This window comes from Idiotropiscis lumnitzeri, chromosome 6, assembly GCF_059441095.1.
Source record: "Idiotropiscis lumnitzeri isolate Australia: NSW breed Sydney's pygmy pipehorse chromosome 6, RoL_Ilum_1.0, whole genome shotgun sequence".
In the NCBI taxonomy this organism is placed as follows: Eukaryota; Metazoa; Chordata; class Actinopteri; order Syngnathiformes; family Syngnathidae; genus Idiotropiscis; species Idiotropiscis lumnitzeri.
The window spans coordinates 3,499,516-3,523,500 of record NC_142396.1 but is presented as its reverse complement, the minus strand read 5'-3'; the positions used below and the strand labels follow the sequence as shown (position 1 = coordinate 3,523,500).

Below are 23,985 nucleotides of genomic sequence, written 5' to 3'. Positions count from 1 at the left end.
ATATGATGTTGATATTTGTCAAAAAGATTTTTAGAGTCCCCCAGTCTGAAGGAGTGTGGCTTTGCACTCATGGGCCTCATTTCATTTTTTAAATAACCAAATGGACAGATCATTTGTAAATTATGTTAAATTAAAAATAAGAATCCCACAATAAAAATGTCAACATTTGGTAGGAATTAATTTTAAAAGATCAAATACATTATTTCAATTTTAGAATCATTCATTCTAGTTTTCATTGCAATTACATTATACATTTTTTTTATGTAACGTGTATCTCACTATTTTACTTTTAATCGTTCACAATCAAAAAACATTCACCCCATGACCTCTGCAGACCTCGAACCACTCGAGTCACATTTTTAAATAAAGTTGCCGCGATTAGGCGACGCGGATTCATACGAAGCATTTGTTGGACTTGCACGCATCTCAAATTTATTCAGTGAAAAAAATAAAGCTTAATAATGAGGTAAAAATATGAGGAAAATCGGCGCTAAAGTGTACCCAGCAAATAAAGTGTTGGAAAACTGTTAACAAAAGAATTTAATGTTAAAAAATTAAATAAGAACACCGGGAACGCCAAACGGAAATCACGATCGGCATTTCCTGTTGGTGGCGTGACGTCATACTGTCTTTGTCCAATCAGGTTTGTTTCCCAGGCTGCATCCGCCTGTGACGTCATTCTTCAACATGGCGGCAGACTGGAACAGAGGTAGAGTGTTTGTTTTGACACGTCCGAGTCCGACAAAGAACCACGTTAACTTCACTTTCGTGTGTTTTTAATTTTCCTTTTACGTTGATTTTAATTAAAAAAAAAAAACACAGAGCTGCTGCGTAGGTAGTCGTATACTAAGACTCGAAATTGACGCGGGGAGGCTACTTGACGCGTTTTGTCTTCGTGGTACTTTAAATGAACGAGTTTTCCTTTCAATGAAACGCAGGACGGTCAGCGCGGTTGCTTGTGTCATAAAATGAGGTGCTGTGTCATAGATAGTGGAACGTGTTTGTCCTGCCAGGGCATGGCTCGGTGGAGGACATGTTGGACGCCGAGAACAAGCGTCTGGCTGACAACTTGGCAACTAAAGTTTCCCGACTCAAATCTGTAAGTAAATAAATCAGCAACTCGTTGCCATCGCAGGTAGGTAGACACGTTCTTGTCAGATCAGACAACTGCTACTCAAAGTACTTTTCCAAATAATTACTCTATTATTGAGTGGGAAATAATCCATTAGAAAGTGCAGTGTAATTTAGGATTTATTGTTTTGTTTACAATCAGAACATACACATTAAATAGAAAATATATATATAAAATAGGACATTCTGATATTGGCCAACCCTATCACTTTGAACTAATAAAATAAAAATTAAATCTTTAAAGCAACTTAAATAAAATTGGTCGGCATGAAATAGACTAAAATCATTTGTTTACACTGGTCAAACGGCAAAGTATGTTCACGGGCGGTGATAATCCAATCTAACTTTATTTCAATGGCGCATTCCACAGCAGCGGGAGCTGTAACAAAGCGCTTTCCATATGCCGTCGTATAAATTAGCAGGTAATTAGAATACAAATTAAAGCATTTCAGTAATTTTTACATGCAGTGTCCCTTGAATGAATATTGAACCATATGTTGCTCCCTGGTGAAAGTGCTTCATGAGAAATGTTGCAGGACGCGTTTCAAATGTAAAAATGGAGAAGTATTCAGTTCATTTCTTCGTGGCTTAAAATTTGATCAATTGCGAAGCATCAGCGCAATGGCTCTCATTTTAATCTCGATCATTGCAATATGAAATGTTCACATTGTTACTTCCAGAGTAAGTATCATAGTGGCGGCCGTTTTAAGCGAGTGCAACCTTCTCTGACAGCTGGCGTACGACATTGACAGAGAGGCCGACGATCAGAACGACTACTTGGACAGCATGGTGAGTTCAAATGTCGCCCGAGGCGTCGCTGTGCGGCTGCAACTTGACGACGTTCTTGCTTCTCGCGCCAGGACTCCAACTTCCTGAGCACTTCGGGCCTGCTGGGGGGCAGCGTCAAGCGCTTCTCCAACATGATGCGCTCTGGACGCGACAACCGCCGCATCATGTGCTACGTCACCATCGGCCTGGTGGTCTTCTTCTTCCTGGTCTACTACGCCGTCACCAGGATGCAACGCTGAGCCGCTCGGCGTCTCTCACACGCTCCTGCTGCTGCTGCTCGCAACCACAAGACTGCTTCGGAAGGTTTTGAGGGGAGAAAAAAAAATCGCGAGCCATGGAAGCAATCTGCAGGGGACGGCAAAGAGCGCGTGAACAGCAGCTGGGAACCAAATGACTTTTTTTTTTTTTTTTGTCCGTTCAGTTTGAAGAAATGCGGATTAAATTGGAGAGGTTGTGTACAGTTAAATTTCTTAATATTACAGTTGAAGATATAGTTTGTTATATACATAGTGACGTATTAAATGTATTAAAGGACATCTTATCTTATCTTATTTGTAAATGATATTTTTTGTTTATATCTTGCCACATGGCTTTTCAGTTCCATTCCGCTCTTATGACTAATATTTTGCAAATAAATGTTTTTAAATACTGAATTATTTATTTAAAATAGGCCTAGTGCCCAGCAGCTTGTAAGCGACTCGGATAATGGATGGATAGTCATTTAAAATCGTAGTTGTATTGTTCATACAAGAGCAAGATCTCGCATGCTAGTGGCCGAAACCAGTTTCCAATGCTGGGTGTCTCCCTTCGAGAGTGGGTGAGTCGCGCGGTTATCGGGGAGGACCGAGTCGAGCCGCTGCTCCTCCGCGTTGAGGTGGCTCCTGGACCGGACATGTCCCACCGGCAGGAGGCACCGAGGGTGACCCGGACACGCTGAAGTGGTGTCTGTCTCCCGGCTGGCCTGCCAACGGTTGGGGATCCCTCCGGAAGAACTGGAAGACGTGGCTGGGGAGAGGGAAGTTTGGGCTTCCTTGCTGAAGCCGCTGCCTCCGGGACCTGATCCCAGATAAGCGGCTGATAACAGATGTAGTGATAATAATAATAATAATGCCTTTATTAGTCCCACAATGGGGAAATTCGAGATTCAAACCCAGGCCTCCTGGGGAGACTGGGTCCTGAACGCGGCGCCTTAGACCACTCGGCCATCCTGGCAGCCACGAGATTCGAACCCAGGCCTCCTGGGGAGACTGGGTCCGGAACGCGGCGCCTTAGACCACTCGGCCATCCTGGCAGCCAATGTTTTCATTAAATGCTAACTGGTATTGATTTAGATAAATCAATGGACCTACAATGAATAATATGCACCGAGAAGTGAAAAATGTATATTGTACTACTGGAATGTCCCAAAATTAAAATGTGAACTGTTTCTTAGTTTGTAAAATAAGCAATGACCCACGTGTAAAATATACACATTTGTTGTTATGACATAATTTACATTCTAATACAGTTGTATTTTTTCACAGAGATTTGGGCAATTAAACACGTAACCTGTGACGTCGTCACTCGGGAAGCGATGCACCCTATTCGGCTCCGCTCGTCTTTTTCCGGCGACTCGTTGAGTGGACTTGTGGAAAAACAAACCGCAAGGAGGCGTTTTCTCTCTGCGGCGACATTCTCATTGTTTCGAAGAGAACATAATCGTCCTTCCTTTTATTTGTAGATTGAGTGAAATCTTTACATCGTGGGTCTTGTACCGACTCCGAGCGAGTGTCTCCTTGGCGTTCCCCGTGGCTCTTCGGTTAAATTCGGCTCTCGTCGTGTCTTTCGCCGGAGGAATGAACGAAGCGGAGTCGGCGACGAAGGAGCTCGGGTTGGACGAACCCCGCCGGCGGGCGGGCTCGGATACCGAGTCGGAAGCCGAAGTCTCCACGATGGCTGTGATGGCGGCGCCGGGCAACATCGACATGGGAGCCGAAGCGATGCCGAACCCCGACGACGCCGAGTCGGCTTTCGCAGGCAAGGCGACGAGTTCCGAGCGAGCCGAGCGAACGTGGCACAGCAGGCCGCAACTCGACGCCGTCGAGTGGCGCTAAAAGTCAAATGTTGGCCCACTTCCTGAATCTTTACGCCTTCTTTCAAAAACTCAGAAGAAAACTGACGGCATTGCTTTTAAAGTGATTTGGAGTTTTTGTTGCTTCGTCGTTTACAAGCAACATAAGCGAAGTGTCTCCAGACCTCGTTTACGTTCGCCGTAATTTCAAGTGTCTTACGCTAATTGTACGCCGCCCGATAGTTTAGAGTTTAGAAGTGCACTTCTATTTTGATTTCGTGATGTCTTGAGTTCATCGGCACGAATAGTAAAGCGATTGAATGTAGAGTTTGCTTGAACAACATCCCGCGTGCTCGCCAACATGTTGCCCAACAAAACACTCTTTATTTATTTGGTCATATTAACTTTACAGTAACTTTGTCTCCCCAAATCGTCAAGCAATCCCAAGGAAATGTTTCACATGATTATTTCCTGATATCTGCGATTCATCGGCATCATGAGCAAATAGTTGCTGAACCGAAATGTTTAGTCGTTCGGTAATTTGGACTCTGGAGTGATTGCGTTCTAAACTGCAGTCGTCAACCACGGTGTAGATGTTGATTGATTTATTTATTTACAATCCGCGATATCTGCAATTCATCGACAAAATCTGTAAATGTGTTCAATCAAATTTTACCATAAGGAAGTGCTTTTCTGATGAGTACTCATCTAAATTGCCCAAGGCAAATCGTAAAGTAATCTTGTAAACTGAAATCCTCAAATCGTATTTGGACGTGTCGTCATATTGTCCTAAATGTGAACTGTGACTCAGTCCGGATTCCAAATGGGAAACAAAGGGGGGGGGGACCTCAGTCAGGATTCATGCATAAACAAGTGTGGAAAAAGAACTTATTCAATAATGTTTACTTTGCAGTCACTCTGATGCATAATGAATACTAAGAGAAGGAATTAATATGGGCAGATATTTGTGCCACCAGAAACTAAATATTTGAATTGAAAACTGAATTATTGAATTACAACAATTGTATATTTATTGTTTAATTTTAATCAGAATCTTCCATTTACAATTCATGTAATTCAATAATTCAGCTTTCAATTCAACAATTCAGTTTAAAATTCAAATATTCAGTTTCTAGTGGCACAAATCTCAGGCCACAGGGGTGCCTCGAGGATGAGCAATGGATCCCAGATACATAGATCTCCTCGTCGGCCAAGCTGGCACAAATGTCCGGCCTGCGCCGAGCTTGCTGATGAGCTGCTCATTTGAATCGGGTGTGTCGGAGGAGGGCGACATCCAAAACAGGCCGGGTAGGCGTCCCTCGAGGACCCGAGTTGGAGAGCCCTCTTTTTTGGACCGCCGCGACATGCTTCTGATGTGTCCTGGTGCAGAGGTGTCCACGGTGGCGGTGGAGGACGTTCAGGCTGCAGACAACGTTTTCAGCGCCCCGGTGGAGGCGGTGGAAAACCTTCCGGAACACGTGTTTGTGCGACACCACACACACATTCGGTGCGTGCGTGCGTGTGTTTGAATTTGTCTTTGCGTAGAGCGCAAGGAGCCCCCTGGAGCTGACCGAGGGCCTGAGCAGCCAGAAGACCACCCTCATCGTGGTCCACACCGACTCGACGATCGGACAGCAAAACACGCTCAAGTCGGCGGGCGCCGTCTCGACGGGTACGTTTGTGGCGTTGTGTGCGTCTGTTGGAATGCGTGTCGTGTCGTTTCTCTGACCGTGTCTGCGTTTGTGTGTTTGGGGTGTGTGTTCCCGTTTGCATGTTTTGTGTGCGTCCTTGTCTGTTTGTGTCTGCATTCCTTTGCGTGGCTTTGCGTGCGTGCCATTGTGCTATGTTCTGTGTTTGTGTGTCTGGATTCCTGCCTGCGTGTCTTTGTGTGTCATTGTGTCTTGGAGAATGTGTGTGTGTGCGTGTGTATGCAAGTGTGCGCCATTCTCTGCGTGTTTCTTTGTGTCTCTTTGAGTGTGTGTCATGCATGCATTTCCAATGTTTGTGTGCGTGTCTTTGTGACGGCGCGAGTGCGTGTTTTGAGCTCCCCTGTTTGCACGCACAGTTCTGGCGACTCCGCCCACCTCGCTGACTCCTCCCCAGGACAAAGAGCCCGCCTCCAAGTACAACTGGGACCCGTCGGTGTACAACAGCGAGCTGCCGGTGCGCTGCCGCAACAGCAGCGGCGTCCTCTACAAAAATCGCCTGGGCTCAGGTGGGCGTGTGCCAAATGCGTTCCGACGCAACGTCGCTGGGAAGTGAAAACAAAACGACGGGGCAATGCGCACACTTTGTGGCTCAGAAACGCCACATTGAGGGCGGGCTGTTTGGGGGCAAAACCCCAAATTGTGGCCGCGTGCGTACGAGCCTTCATCTCGATCGAGAACGTTGCGGGAACGTTTGTTGTGTCATGTTCCTCAAATGCGATGTGCCGTCGCCACAATGTTGTTGTCTCAAATAGCCGCAATGCGGCGTGATTATCGCACAATACGCTCGCCAGTGTGTCGTTTGTGGCAAAATGAAAATTCCTGAAACACAACAACAACAACGTGGCTTAAAATTCAAACGATGAGGTTTGGTCCCACTTTTTTTCCGTCTGATCCCAATACGACTACTCAAGTCTCGGGAATTCGCCGATACCAAGTCATCGAGAGCGCTCGTACTTTTGCCGGAAGAGTCGATCTACGATGCGGAATTGAAGTGCAAATTAAAACACAAACAAGCGATCTTGTCTTTGTTCAAAAGGAATTGAAGGGCAATTTTAATTTTTAAACGTTAGGAAATTGATCGCAAAGTATATCACGTCACCCCAGATAAATATTTTGTTTGTCACATGGTCCCGAAAATCTGTATCGATATCTCCTAATGTTGTCCTGCATATCCACCAGGTTGCGTTTTCAACTTTGAATGTTGCGTTGATGTTTTGTGTGTTGAGGCGGTAAAGGCCGTTGCATCAAACACGATCAGCGCTGGTTGACGCCCACCGAGTTTGAGGCGCTGGCCGGCCGCGCCAGCAGCAAAGATTGGAAGAGGAGCATCCGCTACGGAGGACGGCCTCTGCTCTGCCTCATCCAGGTCTCGTTCGGTGTCCCGCCCGTTTCCGCCGCTCGCGTCTAATCGTTGGCTCTGGCGTGTCTGCGTCCAGGACCGCATCCTGATACCGCACGCCGCCTCGTGCACGTGCGCGGCCTGTTGCGACGACGTGCTCTTGGTGAGTGGCCGGCCATTCCGTGCTGACGCTTGATGTCGCTCGGCTCGGCGGGCCAATTATCGGCAAAATGCCAAATATCGGCGCCGATAATCGGTCTGTCACTGCCGTTGACTCCTTAGTTTGACACCCTGCTTGCTGTTATTCTTAATCACGTATTTGTTGTTGTGTTTCGTTGGCAAGGATGGAGACGCTCTGGAAGTTGAGAACATCACGATGGTACTGCACATCTTGACATTTATTTCTGTTTTCATTTGAATTTCAAATACGTGGCATCGTGTGGGTGTTTTCGACAACTCCCTGTCGTCTTCAGAACGGCCCGGTGCGCCTCTTCGTCCCTTACAAGCGGAGGCGGAAGGAGACGGACCCGCCGCCCGTTTGCGTAAAAAAGGAAGTCCCGCAGAGCAAAAACATCACGCTGAGTCCGGGAGCCACGTGTGAGTCACATGACTGATGTCCGCTTTTATGCAAAGATGGCGTGTTGCTTTGACGGTCCCCCCCCCCCCCCCCCCCCCTGCAGTCACAATGTCGCCCCTGGGCCAGATCACTCCATCGGGCACGCTGACCTTTGAGCGCTCGCCCAACAGTGACGCCGCCGCCGCCCTCATCTCGGACGCCTCAGCACAGAGCGGCGTCTACGCCGACGCAACAGGTGCTTTTACGGCCACGGCGGCGCACATTCGTGTTTCAACAAAAACACAATTGGCTCCAAATACGATGCGACGCATTACAATTGACTCCGATTGTGATACGAATCACTTGGATGATACGATTTGCCACAATTCCGGTGCCATTAACTCCAATTCCAACGTAATTCACTCCAGTTTCTGCACAATTCATTCGAATGACGATGCACTTCACTCCGAAGGCAATACTATTTCTTCCAGCGACAAGCCGATTCCCTCCAACTACAATTTGAGATGAGATGATTCACTCTTGAGTTCCGATTCGTTCATATTGTACAATTCACTCCGCTTCTGATACGATGAATTCCGATGACAATACGATTCAGTCCAACTCCCAATCCGTTCGATTCCCTCCATTTCCAATACGAATCCCTTATATTCTGATTTAAAATAATATAATTCACTACGTATTTACTCCACTTCCGATGAGTGCCTTCGTAAACGATATGATTGATAGCACTTCCGATGCGTTTGACTCCAATTGTGATACGATTCTCTCCGATCCCAATGCGGTTGACATTTTCGCTGTCATTTCAGGTACTATTTTAAACTACGACACAATTGAGTCATTTTCCCATTCTCTCTAATTTCAACGCAAGATATTACGATTCAGCGCAATTACAATTGCACTCACTCATTTGAGATGCGACCGAGTCTAATGATGACTCCGTTTACAACAATACCAATTCGTTACGATGTGCTTCATGCAAATGAGGAGATTCACTCCGGTTAGGAATCAACACAATGCGATTGACTCCACCATTATGATATGATTCACTGCAATTCCACACCAAAGGATTGTCTTAGATAAGAAATGATTCACAGCAATTTGTTTACACTCTAATTAATGAGCAAGATGATTGACTTTATTCCCTCAAATGAACATTGAGTGGTGGAGGTCCACGTTTTCACATGCTTAGCAGCTGTGCTGTGTTCGCGTGCACACCCTGAATCGCAAATTTCTCCGTCTTCCCGCGGGGGGAACTGGACAAAGTGGTCGGAGGAGGCGGAGTCGCTGGGAATTCCGACTTGGCCCTCCGCCCCAACGACCTAAACCCCGATAAGTGGAAGTAATCGGGTGGCCGTTCTCCTTAATGATCTGCCGAGGGGCCGCCTGCTCGTCCAATCGGGACGCGGCGCGGCGGCCTGATCGGCTGCCACCTCGTTGTAATGAGCTCTCGGGAGACGGCGGCTGGGATGGCGCGTGAATAATGAGACGCCGTCGTGATGTGGATGGCGGGAAAGAGGATGAGCCGCCCGCCACCGCCATTTGGAATGCTGTCCATTTCCAAATCTTTTGTCGTCCTCCCTCAAGTTGCCAGGAAGAAGGTCAGCGAGGCTTTGGCGCACTTCATGCGGCCTTTCTGCTAAATTGGCGAGCCTGCTTCCGCACAGCAACACGACATCCAACAATTGCATACTTTGCGTCTGGTGTGAGGTCGAATTTAGAAATGAGCCGTTTGAGAGGTGAATTTGGATATTTGTTCCGAAATAAAAATTGGACACGTTAGAAGATTAAAGCTAAGAGCTACAAAATTGTGCCAGTGCGGTTGGCGTTGGAGTCCAGCGTTGAGTGGTGAGATCATGCGACGTTCGCATCAAATCTGTTTGAATGTTGCGCTTGGCTAAATTTGCTGCTGCCGTTTCACCGCAGCTGCTCATTCGCGCTCACCGGGAGGGGGCGGGGCTTCGCTTTGGGACGACGACACACGTCGACATGGCCGACGCGATGCTAAAGCGAATGGAAACAATATTGCCGTCTTGGTAAAGTTCAACTGCTGGAAAAAAAAAAAAATATATATATTTATATATGAATTGTCTGGATAACTTTTTCAAAGTAAACCTGTCCAAATCATCCGAATTACAGCTTGTCAACCGTAAATATTCCGCAGTCTGTCAAACGACGATGAACATTTTTGCCGATTTTCCTCTCCAAGTTACCGTCCAAAACAGTAAATGCTGAATTATAAATCATCAATTTCAAATCAAAGTATGGAATTCTTTTATCCGTTAATTGACAGCTGAATGGATGATTCCAATCATGGTTTGTTATGTGTCGATGTGAGAAAGGTCTTACAATTCCTCTGGTGTGCCGTCAGTGTTGACGGCCTTGCCGGCGTTGGCGCTGTCTCCCCAGGCCAAGATGGCGGTGGCGTCCACCTCGGCCTCGTTGGCGGGCACACTGGAGGTGCGGCCCGTGGCGGGGGCCGCCTTGGCCAAAAACGCTTGGCCGGCCCTCGAGGACATGGCCAACACCCTCATGAGCAACGTGCAGCAGCTCAAAGTCTTGATCGAACAGGCCAATAAAGCAAACAAGGAGGTGAGGGGGGGACGCGCGCCACACCACAAGATAATCTCCCTTGCCAAACAACGGCGGATAATCACGAAAACATTCCAAACCACACGATTATCACCGACATCATCTCGCGCCGTCTGACAATCGGGCCTTTGATGACTTTGAGTTGATGGGAGCGAAGGCTCAAATGCGGCCCGATTGTTGCTGTGCGTGTCCTCGTCACGACCTCGCTGACCCCGTACGCGTGTGCAGTGTGCCCTCAGTCAGTCCTTCCAGAACCAGATGACGTATCAGACGCCGCCGGACGACTCGCAAGCCAAACGGAGCAGCGACATCGCCGAGGTCATCCTCAATGTGAGTTTTCCCCACAGAAAACAAAAATCATTTCAAACACACCACACCACATGAAAGGAAAGATTGCGTGCACTGCGACTCCGCACGACTTTTGACTTCCGCCAAATTGCACGCCCGCTCAAAGAATTCATTTCTTGCCCGCCTCACGTTTGCCCATTTCAACGGTTGTGGAGGCTGAAATTATTTGTATACAACGCACGTCATTATTATTTTTGTCTATTTTTTTTTTTTTGAAACGTTGCGATGCCGTATTTGAACGAAAAGTGAAATGACACGGTGGTGTTGTTGTCTATTCAGCAGATGTGTGAAAACTGCGGCCGCGTGGCCCTTAGCGAATGCACGGCCTGCCGCAAAGTCAACTACTGCTCCACTTTCTGCCAGAGGAAGGTGAGTACGCCAACCGCGGCGGCGAGCCACGTAGCGTCTTTCGCTATTGTTCGCCAACAGTCGGACGCCAGTCACTTCTCGTGGATTCTAATTCAACAAGTTCACAATTGAAGGGGAAAAAAAAAAAAAAACGCACAAATAACTAGGACAGCACAACATCCCGAAAAAATATCCAGACCACCATGACGGGCTCTGCTATATGCATTTTGCAGACATGCCTGAATTCGTCGCTCTCATCTGAATTTGAACCGTCCGATGGAAACTTTGATGCGCGTCAATGAACTTATTCACGGCCAGCCTCGGTCAAATCAACTTGACTTTTTGCCGTCCATATCCGTCAAGGGCTGCGAACGGGTTTGTGAGCAAAGAAGACGAGTTTGCTTATTTTGCTGCATGAAAAAAAAAATCTTCTTTCCATAGATAAGAAAAATGTCCTTTCATTCACTACTTGTTAAATATCGATTTCGTTCAGGTCAACGTGCATATTTTATGTTTTTCTAAGATGGTGCAAGCCTTCTAAAAATGTTTTTGGGGTATCAAATCGGATGTTTTCCATCACACGGACAAACATCGCAAGATAAACATGAAGAAAATTGTTTTTTAACAGTGGAAAAGTCCAGACGGACATTCAAAGTTGGAGCGCATGTTTATTATTTCTACATTTGAACATTGAAGACGACATATTATGTCAAATGACATTTTGAATGTCTTGTGTCGAGGACTGAAACGATTCATCAAAGATCTCCAACAGGGCGGCCGCAACGGATGGCCACGCGGACTGGCTGACGGGCCGCGAAGCCAAGCTAACAACAGCCGAACGAACTCTCGGGCACCCGTGTCACTCGCCGAGTCAGGCCTCGGCCTTTAAAGCCACACACGCTTGAAGTCACAGATACGACAGTGTAGAATTGAAATAAAAAAAAAACACAAAAAAAAGAACACGCACGAAAGCGAACAAAAGGCGACAAGATAAGAAAAAAGAGCAACTCATGTGTTGCAACTCCGAAAAGGACAAGAACACCTGCCTGCGCGTCACATGCACATTGATTGTTTAATTATGCTCGATCCATTTTTGACGGATGGAATACGACTCGATCAGCAAAGTATTCGCCGGCTGCAGCCTTCCTTGTGTCCCAAAAGTCGAGCGCCTCCCCGCTTGCCGGTCCAGCTATCAAGTGTGAATTATTTTTTTTTTTTTTTTTTTTTTGACACTTGCAGGATTGGAGGGATCATCAGAACGCCTGCTGCCAATCAGGAGGAGGCCTAGCTGACCCAGAAAACGAGCCAATGGCGTCCATCGGCATGGACAAAGGGAAGTTAGAGGGCGTGGCTGGAGCCGCCCACTTGACTCCTCAAGACAAAAAACGGAAAAGTTGGCTGGACGTTGAATGACAGAAGCAACACTTGGAGAATATTTCTTTATTTTGAGCACTTTCTAACATCTGGAAGCTTTTGCACTCCTGTTTTGCTCAGCATATTTGGTCATGAACGAAAAACTGGTTTTGAAATCTGTTTGGAGATTCCACTTCTTGCCAAAGTGACTTGGGGCCTCAAAATCATTTGGGCTTCTTCTCACACTGTCTGAGGATCGAAAAGCTTTGCTTGTTGTTGTTTGGCGCCAACATTGGATAGACACCAAGCCAATTTAAAAAAGGAATTGAGGCATTAAAACTACACGTTGTTCATGAAATTGTCCACAAATTCCTCATTCATTTAACCAACGGATTATTCATTTGATTGTTTTCTGTTTGTCTCACCCAGAATGTGTTGTTAAATAAATTGAAGGCGATTTGCCAGTGGGCGTGTGCCTCACTCGTGCGTGCGCATGGCAACACGTGCACGCGCCTGCGCAGGTGGATGCGAGTACAATGACGTCATTGGCAGAGCAAGCAGAAGCCCACAAGTTCGGCATTGGGCTCGAAATGTTGACACACGGGGAAAAGGAATGAGCGAAGAGGCCGCCGCTGCCATCTCAAATGTTTGCCGTCAACAAGTGGATGGCGATCGATAACACAAAAAGCACGCGCACGGACGGGTCGCCAGGTCAGTCTCGTTTCCTGTGTTACTTGCTCGCACATGCAAGGCTGGTTCTCCTCAAGTCACAGCGCTCTAGATGGCGGCTCCCGGTACTACACATGACGGCCGCCGCCGGGAAGCGAGTGTGCGTCTTTCGACCGCGCTGGACTGTTGGAAAAGGCGAAGGTTTCAATTGAATTCAGCACAATTTAGAGGAAAGGGATTGGCTAATCAGATTTTATTTATGCCTTCTATATGCGTGCTCCGTTTTGTGAATGCAAATCGTGATTTGAATGTAATACATTGTCGTTTGTATGCTTAAAGATTTTTCACCTTCCCGTTTCTGGTCAATAAAACCAAAACCGAGTGAAATCCTGACTCGGATGCCCAAATCCATTTTCACTTGCGGGAACCCATGCAAAAGTTACAACTTGCCGTCAATCGTTATTGAGTGAGTAATTCATAGCAAATGTCATTGAGGGAAATTAAATGAAGTCATGTTTGAATTGATTCTTATTTCAATTACTTTTTTTTCTCATTTAGTTCCTTTTCGACCCCCCCCCAAATATGACGCACAAAAAATTGAGAAGACGAGTTCAATGAATTCCAATGTCATCCAATATTTTTGAAAAACAAATTCTTTGAACTGTAAATAATTAAAAATGATCTTGACAATGTCATGAAATGGTGTTTGCATGTTTTCCCCCTGTGTGGTTTTTTTTTTCAGGATACACCAGTTTCCTCCCACCCACCGCCCCCCCTAAAAAAAAACAAACATGCATGGCAGGTTGATTGGACGCTCTAAATTGAAGTCATAAATAATGTCCAAATTCAAATGAGTTAAGTTGATGACATATGTAATCAGTCAGTAATACGAAATAGTCATTTTATTTTGCCCAAGCCCTAACCTAACCCTTGGATTTCAATTCTATTTTCCTATTTCCTATCTGATGTATTTTTCGTTTTGTCTCGTCGGACTTTTTGAAGCATCGCTTGACGCTTCTCAGCTGTGTACGAAGGAAACCAAAAGTGAGTTTGCGTTGAATACTTTTATTGTGAAAAAATTTAGAAAACAAGTTCCTGTCTGTGGCGCACGTCCGCTTTGGTTCTTCTGCAAAATCGGAAATCCCGATACGAAATGACAGGAAAAATAATCCACCAATGGGGTTTATGCGGCGCTGCAACGGAAGGAGCAGCAGCGGCGCAGGAAGTTTTTAAAAAAGCGTCGGAACTCGGCGTTGAAGACGGTGTAGATGACGGGATTGAGTGCGCTGTTGACGTAGCCGAGCCACGTGGCCACGCTCATGACGGCGGGCGGGATGTCGCACGCCTGGCAGCGAGCGCGCACGATGTGCAGCACGAAGAACGGCGTCCAGCACAACAGGAACACGCCTGCGACGACAAGCACCCAAAAAAAAAATGAAAGAAATCCATCAAAACAGCTCAACACGGGCACGCACAGAAGGGATCATCTTTCTCATTTGGACTTTTGAGCTCTGAAATGTCAACATTTCTTTGTGACGCCGTTGATGATTATTTTGCCGCAGAACAACTGCCAAGGAGGACTTCCTTGATATCACATTTCTTTCGGTGGCTGGTATCGGCAGCCGCCACGAGTAAGTCGCAGTTAAAATTCGGTCATTATCAGCCCGATAGCCATCCCGTAAAAATAATCTCATTAATTCGAGTGTAAACAAGTCAACATTTTGTGCTTCCTGATCATTCATTGGCCATCGGGTTGCTCCTTCTGATGTGCGCCTTGTCCACCAGAGGGCGCATCATATTACGACGGCCACCATCAGACATTTTTAAGTCATTCCATTGAATAACGGACAGATACAATTTCCTTTTGCATCAAAGTATCACAGAAGCATTTTTTTCTTTTGCCGATTTCCGTTTATGAACCGACGGCGGTGGTTCATTTGGAATTCGGATTTCGGGAGGAAACGAATCAAGCGATGTCCTTTTTGAAAAGGATTCAGTTTCGAGTTGGCTCATCGCTTGTAATCGGATTAAACCCCCCCAAAAATCCGACTGACTTCAGAATTCCCGTTGAGGGCTGAAATTGAAACATTCGGACCTTTTGGACTTCAACAACGGTTCTCAACGATGACCCGATTTATTCAGTTGGTTGTCGATTCATTTGATAACCAATTATTTGTCAGTTCATTCATTAATTTGGACACCTCCGCCGTTTTACAAATTATAAACAAAGACAGAATTTAGATAAATCATTTTTTACTATCGGTGTTCACAATTGAATATTATTTCAATTTGAAGTGTTCCGGATGTGGTTTTGGTGCCGACATCATCTGTTGCTCAACCAAATGAAGCAATTTGTACTTTCAACTTTGGGCTGTTACTCTTCGCACCTGACGGAATTTCGCTCCTGAAGAAAAAAGAAGCTGGAAATGGCCTCGTCAATTTTGCTGCTTTTTATCAAGATGATGGCAAAAAGACTGTGGCAGCGTGAAAGGGGCGTTGCACGCCAATGCCGTCGCGCCGCTACGGCAGCTTTGAGCCCAGCTCACAAACTGACAATTTGCCAAGTTAACTTCCTTTTTCCTTTTTGTCGTTTGCGTTGGGAAAATGGCGGCCAGTAGTGTGGAAGGAGTTCAGCCCCTTTCACACAGCTTGTAAAATGCAGAATCTCCCGGTAGCAGAACCGCCCAAAACATCTCGGCTCCGATAACACATTCAAAGACGGTATTTTGCCGGTTGGACTTTGTCCCCCTTCACCGTTTTTCACGCTGGCCTTCGCATCTCAGCAGCTTTGACGCAGTAATTGGCTTTCGGGGTTTAGGCGCTGCCGGATTAGCCGTCGCACTTCTCGCCGCTATTAATAGGCGCAAGTTTTCCCGCTGATTTCTTCTGGCACCTGAACACGCAGCGCTGCAAAAACACGGATGAGGTGCTCTCACCTTTGCAGGCCGCGTGAAAGGGGCTTTTCCACCTAAGCGCTCTCGCGCCTCCGATGCGACCGCCGCAGCTTGCTAACTGCCGGCTGGGCTTGATCATGACGCCGACATGAACCCTTGTTGGCACTGGGCCTGATTTCAAATCAATTTGGAATTATATATCTGTTGGCATCGGGAGGGGGGGGGTGCGTGATCCACTTAGCAAAGCTGTTGTTAATGTCGAACCCTGACTCTGCCAAAAGCTGTCCGGACTCCGTTACGGCTCTGAAACCAGAAAACGATGAGTTTGCCGTGTTGACTTTTACCGATGGCGTGAACGGTGGCAGACACGCTACGACCCGACCGACTCCGTGACGGCTCGCGACGTGAAAAGCCAGGAAACGCTCGGGTCGGCACGTCGGTGCATACCTACGACCACAGGCAGCACCTTCATGGCCTTCCTCTCGCGGGTGTTGATCTTGGCTCTGCTCCTGCGCCGAGGTTGGGGGGTGAACGTAACGTCGGCAAAGCTGACCGCCGGCGCGCGTCCCGAGGGCGGGGGAGCGGCGGCGGTGGCGGCGGCCGGAGGGTCGGTCGGCTCCCTCTCGATGACGGGCGGCAATAGCGGCGGCAGCCCGGCCAAGGGTGGGAGCGAGGCGGCGGCGGCGCCGGTGTCGGCCTGACGCAGCTGGCGGCAGGCCTGGATGCTGCTCCTCAACTTGGCCTTGCGCGCCTCCTCCCAGCGCCGCAGGCCGCGGAACATGCCGCAGTAGAGCAGCAGCATGACGGGACACGGGATGAAGAAGGAGCACACGGACGAGTAGAGCACGTAGTCGGCGTTCTCCAACTTGCACTCGCCGGGGCGCCGGCCCGCCACCTGGTTGACGCCCAGCATGACGGGGGAGGCCACCGCCAAGGCCAGCAGCCACGTGGCCGACAGCAGCGCGGCCTGCCGCAGGTCCACGTGCTTGCGGTTGTAGTTGAGCGGGATCAGCACCGCGATGAACCTGCCGACCAAACGCAAACAAAAGCTCACCGGCAGTGACAATGTTTTTGAATAAGGTCGGCCGGTGGAGGCCGGATGGGTACAGAGATCGCGACCGAATTTTGCAATCTCAAATGTTGATGGTTGGAATATTGCACAAGCTCAAAGACAAGATTGAAGGTTGCAACTGAAGGCAAAAGAATGCTCTCGACGTCGTTTCAGCTCTTGCTTTCTTAGCTTCCCTAAGCCAAAACCAAGGCCCGATTTTTTTTTTTTTTTTGCTCTGTTTCTTGCCTATTACATATAGCCACATGATCGACTGGTCGCCAGTCAATCGCAAAACACAAGACAACCCGACGCACGAACACCGGCGGACAATTTCGAGTCATCCATGACGTTAACATGCTAACCGGTTTTGCCGCGGCGGAGCATCGTGAGAAAACGTTTCGGCAGACATGAGCATTCGAACCCCGAACGTCGCCGATGTGAGGCGGACGTGCTGAGCGCTCTCCTGCGTCTGCTCCCGTCTCCTTAAATGCATCAAAGGGGCAAAAAAAGCTCGCGTGTCCTCGTTAGCTGTGCGGCCGCCATCCATTTGCGACCTAATCATATTTGGTGGCGCAAGCGCGGCCCACTTGGGTGCTTTTCCGAGCTTTTTTGCCCCCCCAAACGACGTCCCTCAACGCGCCGCTCATCTCATTGGGTGCTTGCTTTGTTTTTTTTACGGGAAAAACAAAACAGAATCAGAACTGATTCCACAAGTTCTGCCGGGGGCTTGTTTTCCATTTTTGGAGGCGAGGTATCCATTTTTGTTTTATTTGAGCAAGATATTTTTTTTATTGTATTGCATTTGAGTAAGGCATAGTTTTCATTGTATTTGAGACGGGCTGTTTCATGCAGGGCAAATAATAATGGTATGATATTTCGCACGGGGGGGGGGTGGAGTCCTTTTCATTTTTAGTTCCCTCAATCTTCACACACTTTTTCTTTGGCCTTTTTTGTTTGTGACGGCATCACCTATGCAATAGCAGGCAGCTTCTTTTTGCACTTGCATGGCAGCAGTCAGAACACTGCCACAGCAATGCTAGTTTTGTTAGCCCGTCTATGGCATTTCCTCTCATGTTCGCATTAAGTAAGTGGACATTTTAAATCGACAATTCCATTTTGTTTTATGTTGATTTTGAGAGCAAACTTGCAAGTCAGTGCCAAAAGGAAAATCGTGCAAACGATGGCTCGTATGTGCGTGCGCGTGTGGGAGGAAAAGCTCGCTCGTGTGTCAAGGCACCGCACCTGTCGACGCTGATGGCGCACAGGTTGAAGATGGAGGCGGTGCAAAGCATGACGTCCATGCTCATCAGGCCGTCGCACACTCCCGTGCTCAGCGTCCACACGCCGTCCTGGAACTGCAACACGCACACGCACGCGCACACGCACGGTGACGACACAACTCACACTGGTCACTACATTAGGCACACTGACAAAAAAAAAAATGCCTTCACAACATTGAACAAAATCCATCCATCCATCATCTGTACCGCTTCGCCTCACGCGGGTCGCGGATTGAACAAAATCAAGGAATGGAAATGAATTTTTTCCCTTTAGATTTTCTTTGCCATAGTTTAAATCGAAACACGAAACCGTTTTTTTATGAGACAAGACAACAAACCATTACGATTTGTCTGTCTGCAGAGGAAGGTTATGACTGTGAACGTCCCCAAAATATAATCGCACAAACAAACGTCCATGTTATTGCTTCTTCCTTTTCTCACATTTCCATTTGCTCGCGACAAATGGAAAGATAAGAATGAACTTTTTTTCCAAATGCAATTTCTTTGGTAACCAAAGCTGCTCGAAATGAAACAACAAGCAAGACGACTGAACAAACACTGGCGCAATTTCAGTGCACGTGCACAACAAAATCCTCTGCATCCAGACGACATTGTTTCGTGCCACCACTTCAAACTTTTTTTCTTTTTTTTTCAGTAGCATGCACAGTGAAATGGAAACTTCTCTGGGAGCGAAGGATGATGACGTGCATGCGTGCCGCGACCTCAGAATAGACGAAGAGGGGCAGCACGAGCACGGCCAGCAGCAGGTCGGCCACCGCCAGACTGACGATGAAGTAGTTTGTGGTGGTCTTGAGGGCTTTCTCGGTCAGCACGCTGACGCAGACCAGCGCGTTGCCGCCCACGATCACCACAATCAGCAACACGCCCAGCACCAGCGCCGCCACGTTGTGCCCCCGCAGCGACGGAGTGGGCGACCCCCCGGGGATGGCGGTGTCCGTCATCTCCATCCTCTGCACCAACCCCGCGTCGGCTCCTCAGCTGCAAGCCCCCCCTGGCCCCCCACCCCGGCCGGATTCTCATGAAGGACGGCGCCGGTGGTGCCGGAGCCCCATGTCGCGGGAAAAAAGGGCCTCAAACTGGTCTTCGTGGAGAAACCAAAAGTGTCCTTAAAGATCCGCCGGCGTTGTTGAAAAGGAACATTGTGAAGAGGGAAAACGAACGAACAAACCAAAAAGTTGAAGAAAAGCTCCGCAAGAGCCGCGGCGGTCGCTGCGCGGTGAAAGTGTCCGGTGGCGGTTGCGATGAATTTGCTCGCGTGTTTGACGGCACCGGGACCGAAGGAGACAATTAAAGCCGCTTAGGAGCTGCGCTTGAGCGCCGACTTGCCCTTCGTCATGCTTCAGCACGGACGCACGCAAACACGCGCGGGGGCACGCACGCGCACCCTGAGTGCATGCGCATGCGCCCTTGTGCGACTCATGTGACGTGCATGCGTTCCAACGAACTTCATGACCTTGTTTCAAACATCAAGTCGTGTGAAGGCATATTGGGCACATAAAATAAGCTCGTAATATCCGCTTACCGGGCCATTTCATTAGGAACACGCTGATGAGTTCTGCTATTAAGTGCCACAATGATTTATTGAGAGTTTCATGTCAATTCTGGAGTCAACATTTTTGTTTAAAAGGAGCAATCCGATGGGCGTGCGTGCGTGCGTGCGTGCGTGCGTGTGTGTTCAGCCTCGCGAAGCTGTTGAGTTGATTGCAACAGGTGCGTGCGTGCCTGCTGGGAGGAAAAGTTTTTGTCTTCCGCGGACTACGCGCTTTGATATATGAATGAATAAGTATTTTCCACGAGGATCAATTCACCCACAAAAAACACGAACCGTCTACGTCACATATGGACGCGCATGGCGAGGAAGTGACGTCATCACAAAGTTAAGTAAAGCCACTAAACTTGTGTAATTGCCAGTGATTGTTGACTGCGAGGCGGTTGTTTGTCGGCCTTCTTGTTTGGACTCCAATTGAGTTTACGTCGTGTTACTGAATCTGGATGCTGATGATTTTTGAACCACTCGATGAAAACCGAAGAGCAAATTCAACAACATTTGTGGCGGTGAAGCGAGTTGTCGCTTTCTTTGAAGTCATGTGACAAAAGCAAGTTGTGCGTCTGCATGGCGCTGTCATTTAAAGAAAAATAAGTGTATAAATCCTGTCACCAAGCGACTTGCGCGTCAGCAGCAGTTTTGTCCTTTTCATTCTAGTTTGAAAACGTGTTACAAGAGAATTGTGCCGACAGAATATGTGGCTGTCTTTTTCAAGTCGTGTGTCCGAAGGACTTTTGGGCGCCTGAGTCACTTTCTATGATGTTCCAAAGGAAATGTTGCATTTCAAATAGGGACGTGTGACCACAAGGAACTTAAATTCCGTACTGAAGGAACATGTAATTGCACATGTACTACAGTAGGTGGCAGTGGTGCTCTGATTGTCAGTGTGTGTAAGAGCGTGTTAGCTCTTAAGACAAGTTTTTTTTTTTTGCACACCGCAAAAAATCGGGAAATATCAAGTGCAGTGAACAAACCCTTAAGGACAAACATGGGAGATTTGGAAAAGGAAAAAAAAAAAAGTTTGGCACGTGTTCTTTTTCCCGGCACGGCACAAGAATGAGGCCCAGTTTGCCCGATTTAAAAAGATTACAAGTCAGAAGTAAAACACGTTTTATACTTTATTAGACGAGAACAGCGTAACACATTAAGAGCATTAAAATTAGCATTACTGCAAGCCATTTTAATATAATTTTTAAATATTTTCATGCGATAGTAGCGTTTGTTTGGCATAAGAATAATATTTTTGTGAGCGTGATTTCAACTCCAACTTTATCATGTTTTTATTTTTGATTCAAATCTATATTATTACTCCATTTACAACATTTAAAAAAAAATGACATTAAATTTCTTTGGACTTTATTACTTGAAAGCAACAATTGCAATCAATTAATTGAAGACACTCGACATCATCGCGTGCGCAATCCATTCACACAAAGGGCAAGCGCGTGTCAAAAAAGCAGCGACAGTGCGACGTCACATCGTGACGTCATCACGGCTGTCCGCCGTCACCGAGCAGGAAGTGAGGCCCGAGCAGCTCCAAAATGGGTGCACAGGGGGCGCCGGCGAGGCAGTGGGCCTCGTCTGCATTCAGGCCGTGCGAGCGAAGCATCGCCAGGGTGTCGCCAAAGTGTTGACGCCCGCCGTGCGCCGTCATCAGCACAACGCTGACGGGACTGTCCAGGACGCCGAAGCGTCCCCGCATGGCGCCGAGCTGCGACCACAAGCGCTGGGGGAGGTCCCAAAAAGGGTAGTGGGTACCCTCGGCAGGGGAACGCACGCCCTCCTGTTTTTGAATTCCTTGTTACATGTATATACAGTGAACCCTCGCTACTTTGCGCTTCAACTTTCGCGGCTTCTGTGCTTCGCGGGTCGAAAAAATATTCGGGGGCATTGTAGTTTCGCCGAGCGGCACGAGGGGGCGCTGGAGCGGTTAGACGGCCGGCGTGCGCCGAAGAGGAGAGTGGACAAAGAAGAGAGTGGACGAAGAAGAGCACGTTCCCCCGGGCACGATTTGGGGCGACGTTTCGCGCGGTTCGGACCGTACCAGAGCTCCGGAGGAGGCCGGCGTGCGTGGCAGTTAAGCCAAAGAGGAACAACTTCCGCCCGGGCACGAGCGGAGCGCGAGGCTGTCAGTTATGAATGAATAAATAAATAAATGAAGAATGCCACCTTTCATTTCACAGGGCACACCGGACGGCGTACCAGCAGGTAAAAGTCCAAGTAATTAAATAAATACAAAAAGAAGTAATTGAATAAATACAAAAATAATGGCTGGGGAATAAAAAAATAAGTTTTAATAATAATTTTTTTTTTGTTGTTATAACATGAATTTCACTCTCTCTCTCTACCCGTATATATATATATATATATATATATATATATATATATATTATTTTTTTTTTAAGCATTTTTGAAGGTGCGTTGCTACTTTGCGGATTTTCAGTTTTCGCGGGTGGTCTCGGTCCCCATTAACCGCGATAACCGAGGGTTCACTGTAATGTGCTTTTTAAAAAGAGAAGGTAGCACGTTGGTACCTGCGTGGACTTGGCGGCTGTTGTGATGATGTCATCGGCACACAGCAAAACTCTGAGTTGCTCCGACGGGCTCAACCAAGTTCGATGGCCCAACAGCGTTGACGGGACGCCTGCAACACGTGACCGACGATGGCCAATGTGCTTTTAAAATCAAAGTAGGTTTTCATTTTGAAAAATACAATTTGCCCAAAATGTGCTTTGTGTGCCATATTTTTTTTCAGATTAGATGCTAAAAAAAAACAACAACAAAAAAATCCTATATTCCCCATTTTATTTTTTTTCAAGGTGGTTTTGATGCAACAAGGTGGTATCGCTGGTGTGGCCCTCCGGCGCCACCAGCAGGACAACGTACCTCTTTGCCACGCCAGCGCCACTTCCTGTGGCTCCGTGGACAGGAAAAGCTGCACTTGATTTTCGAGTAAACTTTCTACAAAGTCCTCCCGGCCCGAAAAGCAGAAGCGGCTCACTTCCAGACCTGCGAGTGCAACGTGACCGCACAACAATAATCGCCGACATCGTCAAGCTCAATCGTTTTAATGTACTCGTCAGGATGCTTTTTTTTTTTTTTTTCCTCCAAGGCCTACCGTAATGTTTGGTGCTGCTTATTATGTGAGCACTCTGCTGCCGGCGTCGGTCGTCGGTGGTGACGAGAAGCACATCAAATAGCAACGACTCTGCAGAGTTTGCTGCCACTAGATGCCGATTCACACTTTGCAGAGCCTAAACAAATGAAAAAAAAGTTCAGGAACAAACGTTTAAAATATATTTTTCTTTTGCAAGCAGCCCATAAACGTTGCAAGATTCCTCTGGTTGTTTCTTCTTGCACCTGCAGCAGCGGGAAGGCCACACCCACACGGTGCACTTCGCCGTCTTCGTCGTCCTGCAGCACGGCCGAGCACGAGATGGCCACCACCAGCGCTTGCTCGCCATCTTTCTGCCAAAACACATTAGTTTGAATTTTGATAATATTCATAAAAAAAAAGTTTGTTTTGAAAGCACAAGAAACAAGAGTTCTTGTTTGTTTTTGTTTTGTTTGTTTTTTTAGCATGAATCATTTTGAAGAGGTCTTTTTTTTTTTTTTTTTAGATATATTTTACAGATATTTATTCATGTTACTTTTTAATGCTACAAGATTTGGGGGTAAATTGTCAGTAAATACAAGAGCACTTTTGAAATCATGGAGCTGGGAATAAAAATGATTTTATATGTGAAACGTACTTAATGGATTTCCTAAATAACCCTTTAAATGGCTAACATTTGAAAACACAAGAAAATGTTTTACTTTATTTCCTACAGGCTGACATCTGGAAATAAATCGTATCACTTGCCAAATATTGACTATCAATTCAACACTGCGACTAAAATTAACACCGGCTTGCTATAATTGCACGCCTAATGGTGGAATTCGGGCTTTTCCCTTCATATAAAGTGTCCTGTATAGGAATAATTACGGCTAAGACAAAAAGAAAATGTGAGTGTGGTCATGAGTTTTTTTTTGTTTGTTTGATTTTGTTTTTACCTGCTTCACGTCTACGTTCACGATGGTCGAAACCATCTTCGACTCCCTGTTGACTCTTTGCCGGCGAAGGCAAGTTGTAAAAAATTGAAATGGAAAAAGTTGTCACCCACTCACTTTTGATACCACCAGCTTGGACACGAATAAGAAAATTGTCAGAAAAGTTGCTCCAGAAAAAGTTCACTTCCGCCTTTACATCAAAGCTCGTCGTCTTCCTCCTCGTGATTGGTGGATAGCAATC

At 47.1% G+C, this 23,985-nt stretch overlaps 4 protein-coding genes across 7 annotated transcripts; 2 read left to right on the top strand and 2 right to left on the bottom strand.

Moving 5' to 3' along the window:
• Positions 1-608: 608 nt before the first annotated feature.
• Positions 609-2,573, top strand: bet1l (Bet1 golgi vesicular membrane trafficking protein like). 2 transcript variants are annotated; one of them, XM_088298524.1, is made up of 4 exons: positions 609-709; positions 1,014-1,099; positions 1,864-1,920; positions 1,992-2,573. In XM_088298524.1, the coding sequence occupies exons 1-4, from the start codon at positions 688-690 to the stop codon at positions 2,157-2,159; spliced, it is 333 nt and encodes a 110-aa protein (XP_088154650.1). In that variant the 5' UTR covers positions 609-687; the 3' UTR covers positions 2,160-2,573. The 2 variants fall into 2 exon arrangements, with proteins under 2 accessions (XP_088154650.1, XP_088154652.1); XM_088298526.1 differs by having other exon boundaries at positions 667-709; positions 988-1,099.
• A 911-nt stretch (positions 2,574-3,484) lies between these two features.
• On the top strand, positions 3,485-13,594 carry deaf1 (DEAF1 transcription factor). 2 transcript variants are annotated; one of them, XM_088298523.1, is made up of 13 exons: positions 3,485-3,936; positions 5,360-5,454; positions 5,516-5,642; positions 6,036-6,185; positions 6,906-7,045; positions 7,116-7,181; positions 7,362-7,397; positions 7,492-7,615; positions 7,699-7,830; positions 9,964-10,184; positions 10,413-10,514; positions 10,815-10,901; positions 12,120-13,594. In XM_088298523.1, the coding sequence occupies exons 1-13, from the start codon at positions 3,756-3,758 to the stop codon at positions 12,291-12,293; spliced, it is 1,635 nt and encodes a 544-aa protein (XP_088154649.1). In that variant the 5' UTR covers positions 3,485-3,755; the 3' UTR covers positions 12,294-13,594. The 2 variants fall into 2 exon arrangements, with proteins under 2 accessions (XP_088154649.1, XP_088154648.1); XM_088298522.1 differs by having other exon boundaries at positions 10,812-10,901.
• A 357-nt stretch (positions 13,595-13,951) lies between these two features.
• Positions 13,952-19,531, bottom strand: LOC148334583 (dopamine receptor D4-like). Its single transcript, XM_088298738.1, has 4 exons — positions 18,850-19,531; positions 18,090-18,202; positions 16,244-16,821; positions 13,952-14,309 (listed from the first exon to the last, which is right to left on the bottom strand). The coding sequence occupies exons 1-4, from the start codon at positions 19,093-19,095 to the stop codon at positions 14,086-14,088; spliced, it is 1,161 nt and encodes a 386-aa protein (XP_088154864.1). The 5' UTR covers positions 19,096-19,531; the 3' UTR covers positions 13,952-14,085.
• A 1,268-nt stretch (positions 19,532-20,799) lies between these two features.
• LOC148334582 (cytosolic 5'-nucleotidase 1A-like) lies at positions 20,800-23,950 on the bottom strand. 2 transcript variants are annotated; one of them, XM_088298739.1, is made up of 6 exons: positions 23,748-23,950; positions 23,055-23,162; positions 22,813-22,948; positions 22,581-22,703; positions 22,229-22,338; positions 20,800-21,477 (listed from the first exon to the last, which is right to left on the bottom strand). In XM_088298739.1, exons 1-6 carry the CDS (start codon positions 23,781-23,783, stop codon positions 21,184-21,186), a joined length of 807 nt encoding a protein of 268 aa, XP_088154865.1. In that variant the 5' UTR covers positions 23,784-23,950; the 3' UTR covers positions 20,800-21,183. The 2 variants fall into 2 exon arrangements, with proteins under 2 accessions (XP_088154865.1, XP_088154866.1); XM_088298740.1 differs by having other exon boundaries at positions 20,800-21,420.
• Positions 23,951-23,985: the final 35 nt, after the last annotated feature.

Coding starts and splice junctions, on each gene's coding strand:
- bet1l (XM_088298524.1), top strand. CDS start 688: ATGGCGGCAGACTGGAACAGAG. Junction 710..1,013: donor GGCGGCAGACTGGAACAGAG/GTAGAGTGTTTG, acceptor TTGTCCTGCCAG/GGCATGGCTCGGTGGAGGAC. Junction 1,100..1,863: donor AAGTTTCCCGACTCAAATCT/GTAAGTAAATAA, acceptor CTTCTCTGACAG/CTGGCGTACGACATTGACAG.
- deaf1 (XM_088298522.1), top strand. CDS start 3,756: ATGAACGAAGCGGAGTCGGCGACGAAGGAGCTCGGGTTGGACGAACCC. Junction 5,455..5,515: donor ACCTTCCGGAACACGTGTTT/GTGCGACACCAC, acceptor GTCTTTGCGTAG/AGCGCAAGGAGCCCCCTGGA. Junction 10,185..10,412: donor CCAATAAAGCAAACAAGGAG/GTGAGGGGGGGA, acceptor ACGCGTGTGCAG/TGTGCCCTCAGTCAGTCCTT.
- LOC148334583 (XM_088298738.1), bottom strand. CDS start 19,095: ATGGAGATGACGGACACCGCCATCCCCGGGGGGTCGCCCACTCCGTCG. Junction 18,203..18,849: donor CCCTCTTCGTCTATTCTGAG/GTCGCGGCACGC, acceptor TGCGTGTTGCAG/TTCCAGGACGGCGTGTGGAC. Junction 16,822..18,089: donor TGCGCCATCAGCGTCGACAG/GTGCGGTGCCTT, acceptor TTTGGTCGGCAG/GTTCATCGCGGTGCTGATCC.
- LOC148334582 (XM_088298739.1), bottom strand. CDS start 23,783: ATGGTTTCGACCATCGTGAACGTAGACGTGAAGCAG. Junction 23,163..23,747: donor TGAACGTAGACGTGAAGCAG/GTAAAAACAAAA, acceptor GTGTTTTGGCAG/AAAGATGGCGAGCAAGCGCT. Junction 22,339..22,580: donor GGCGCTGGCGTGGCAAAGAG/GTACGTTGTCCT, acceptor CACGTGTTGCAG/GCGTCCCGTCAACGCTGTTG.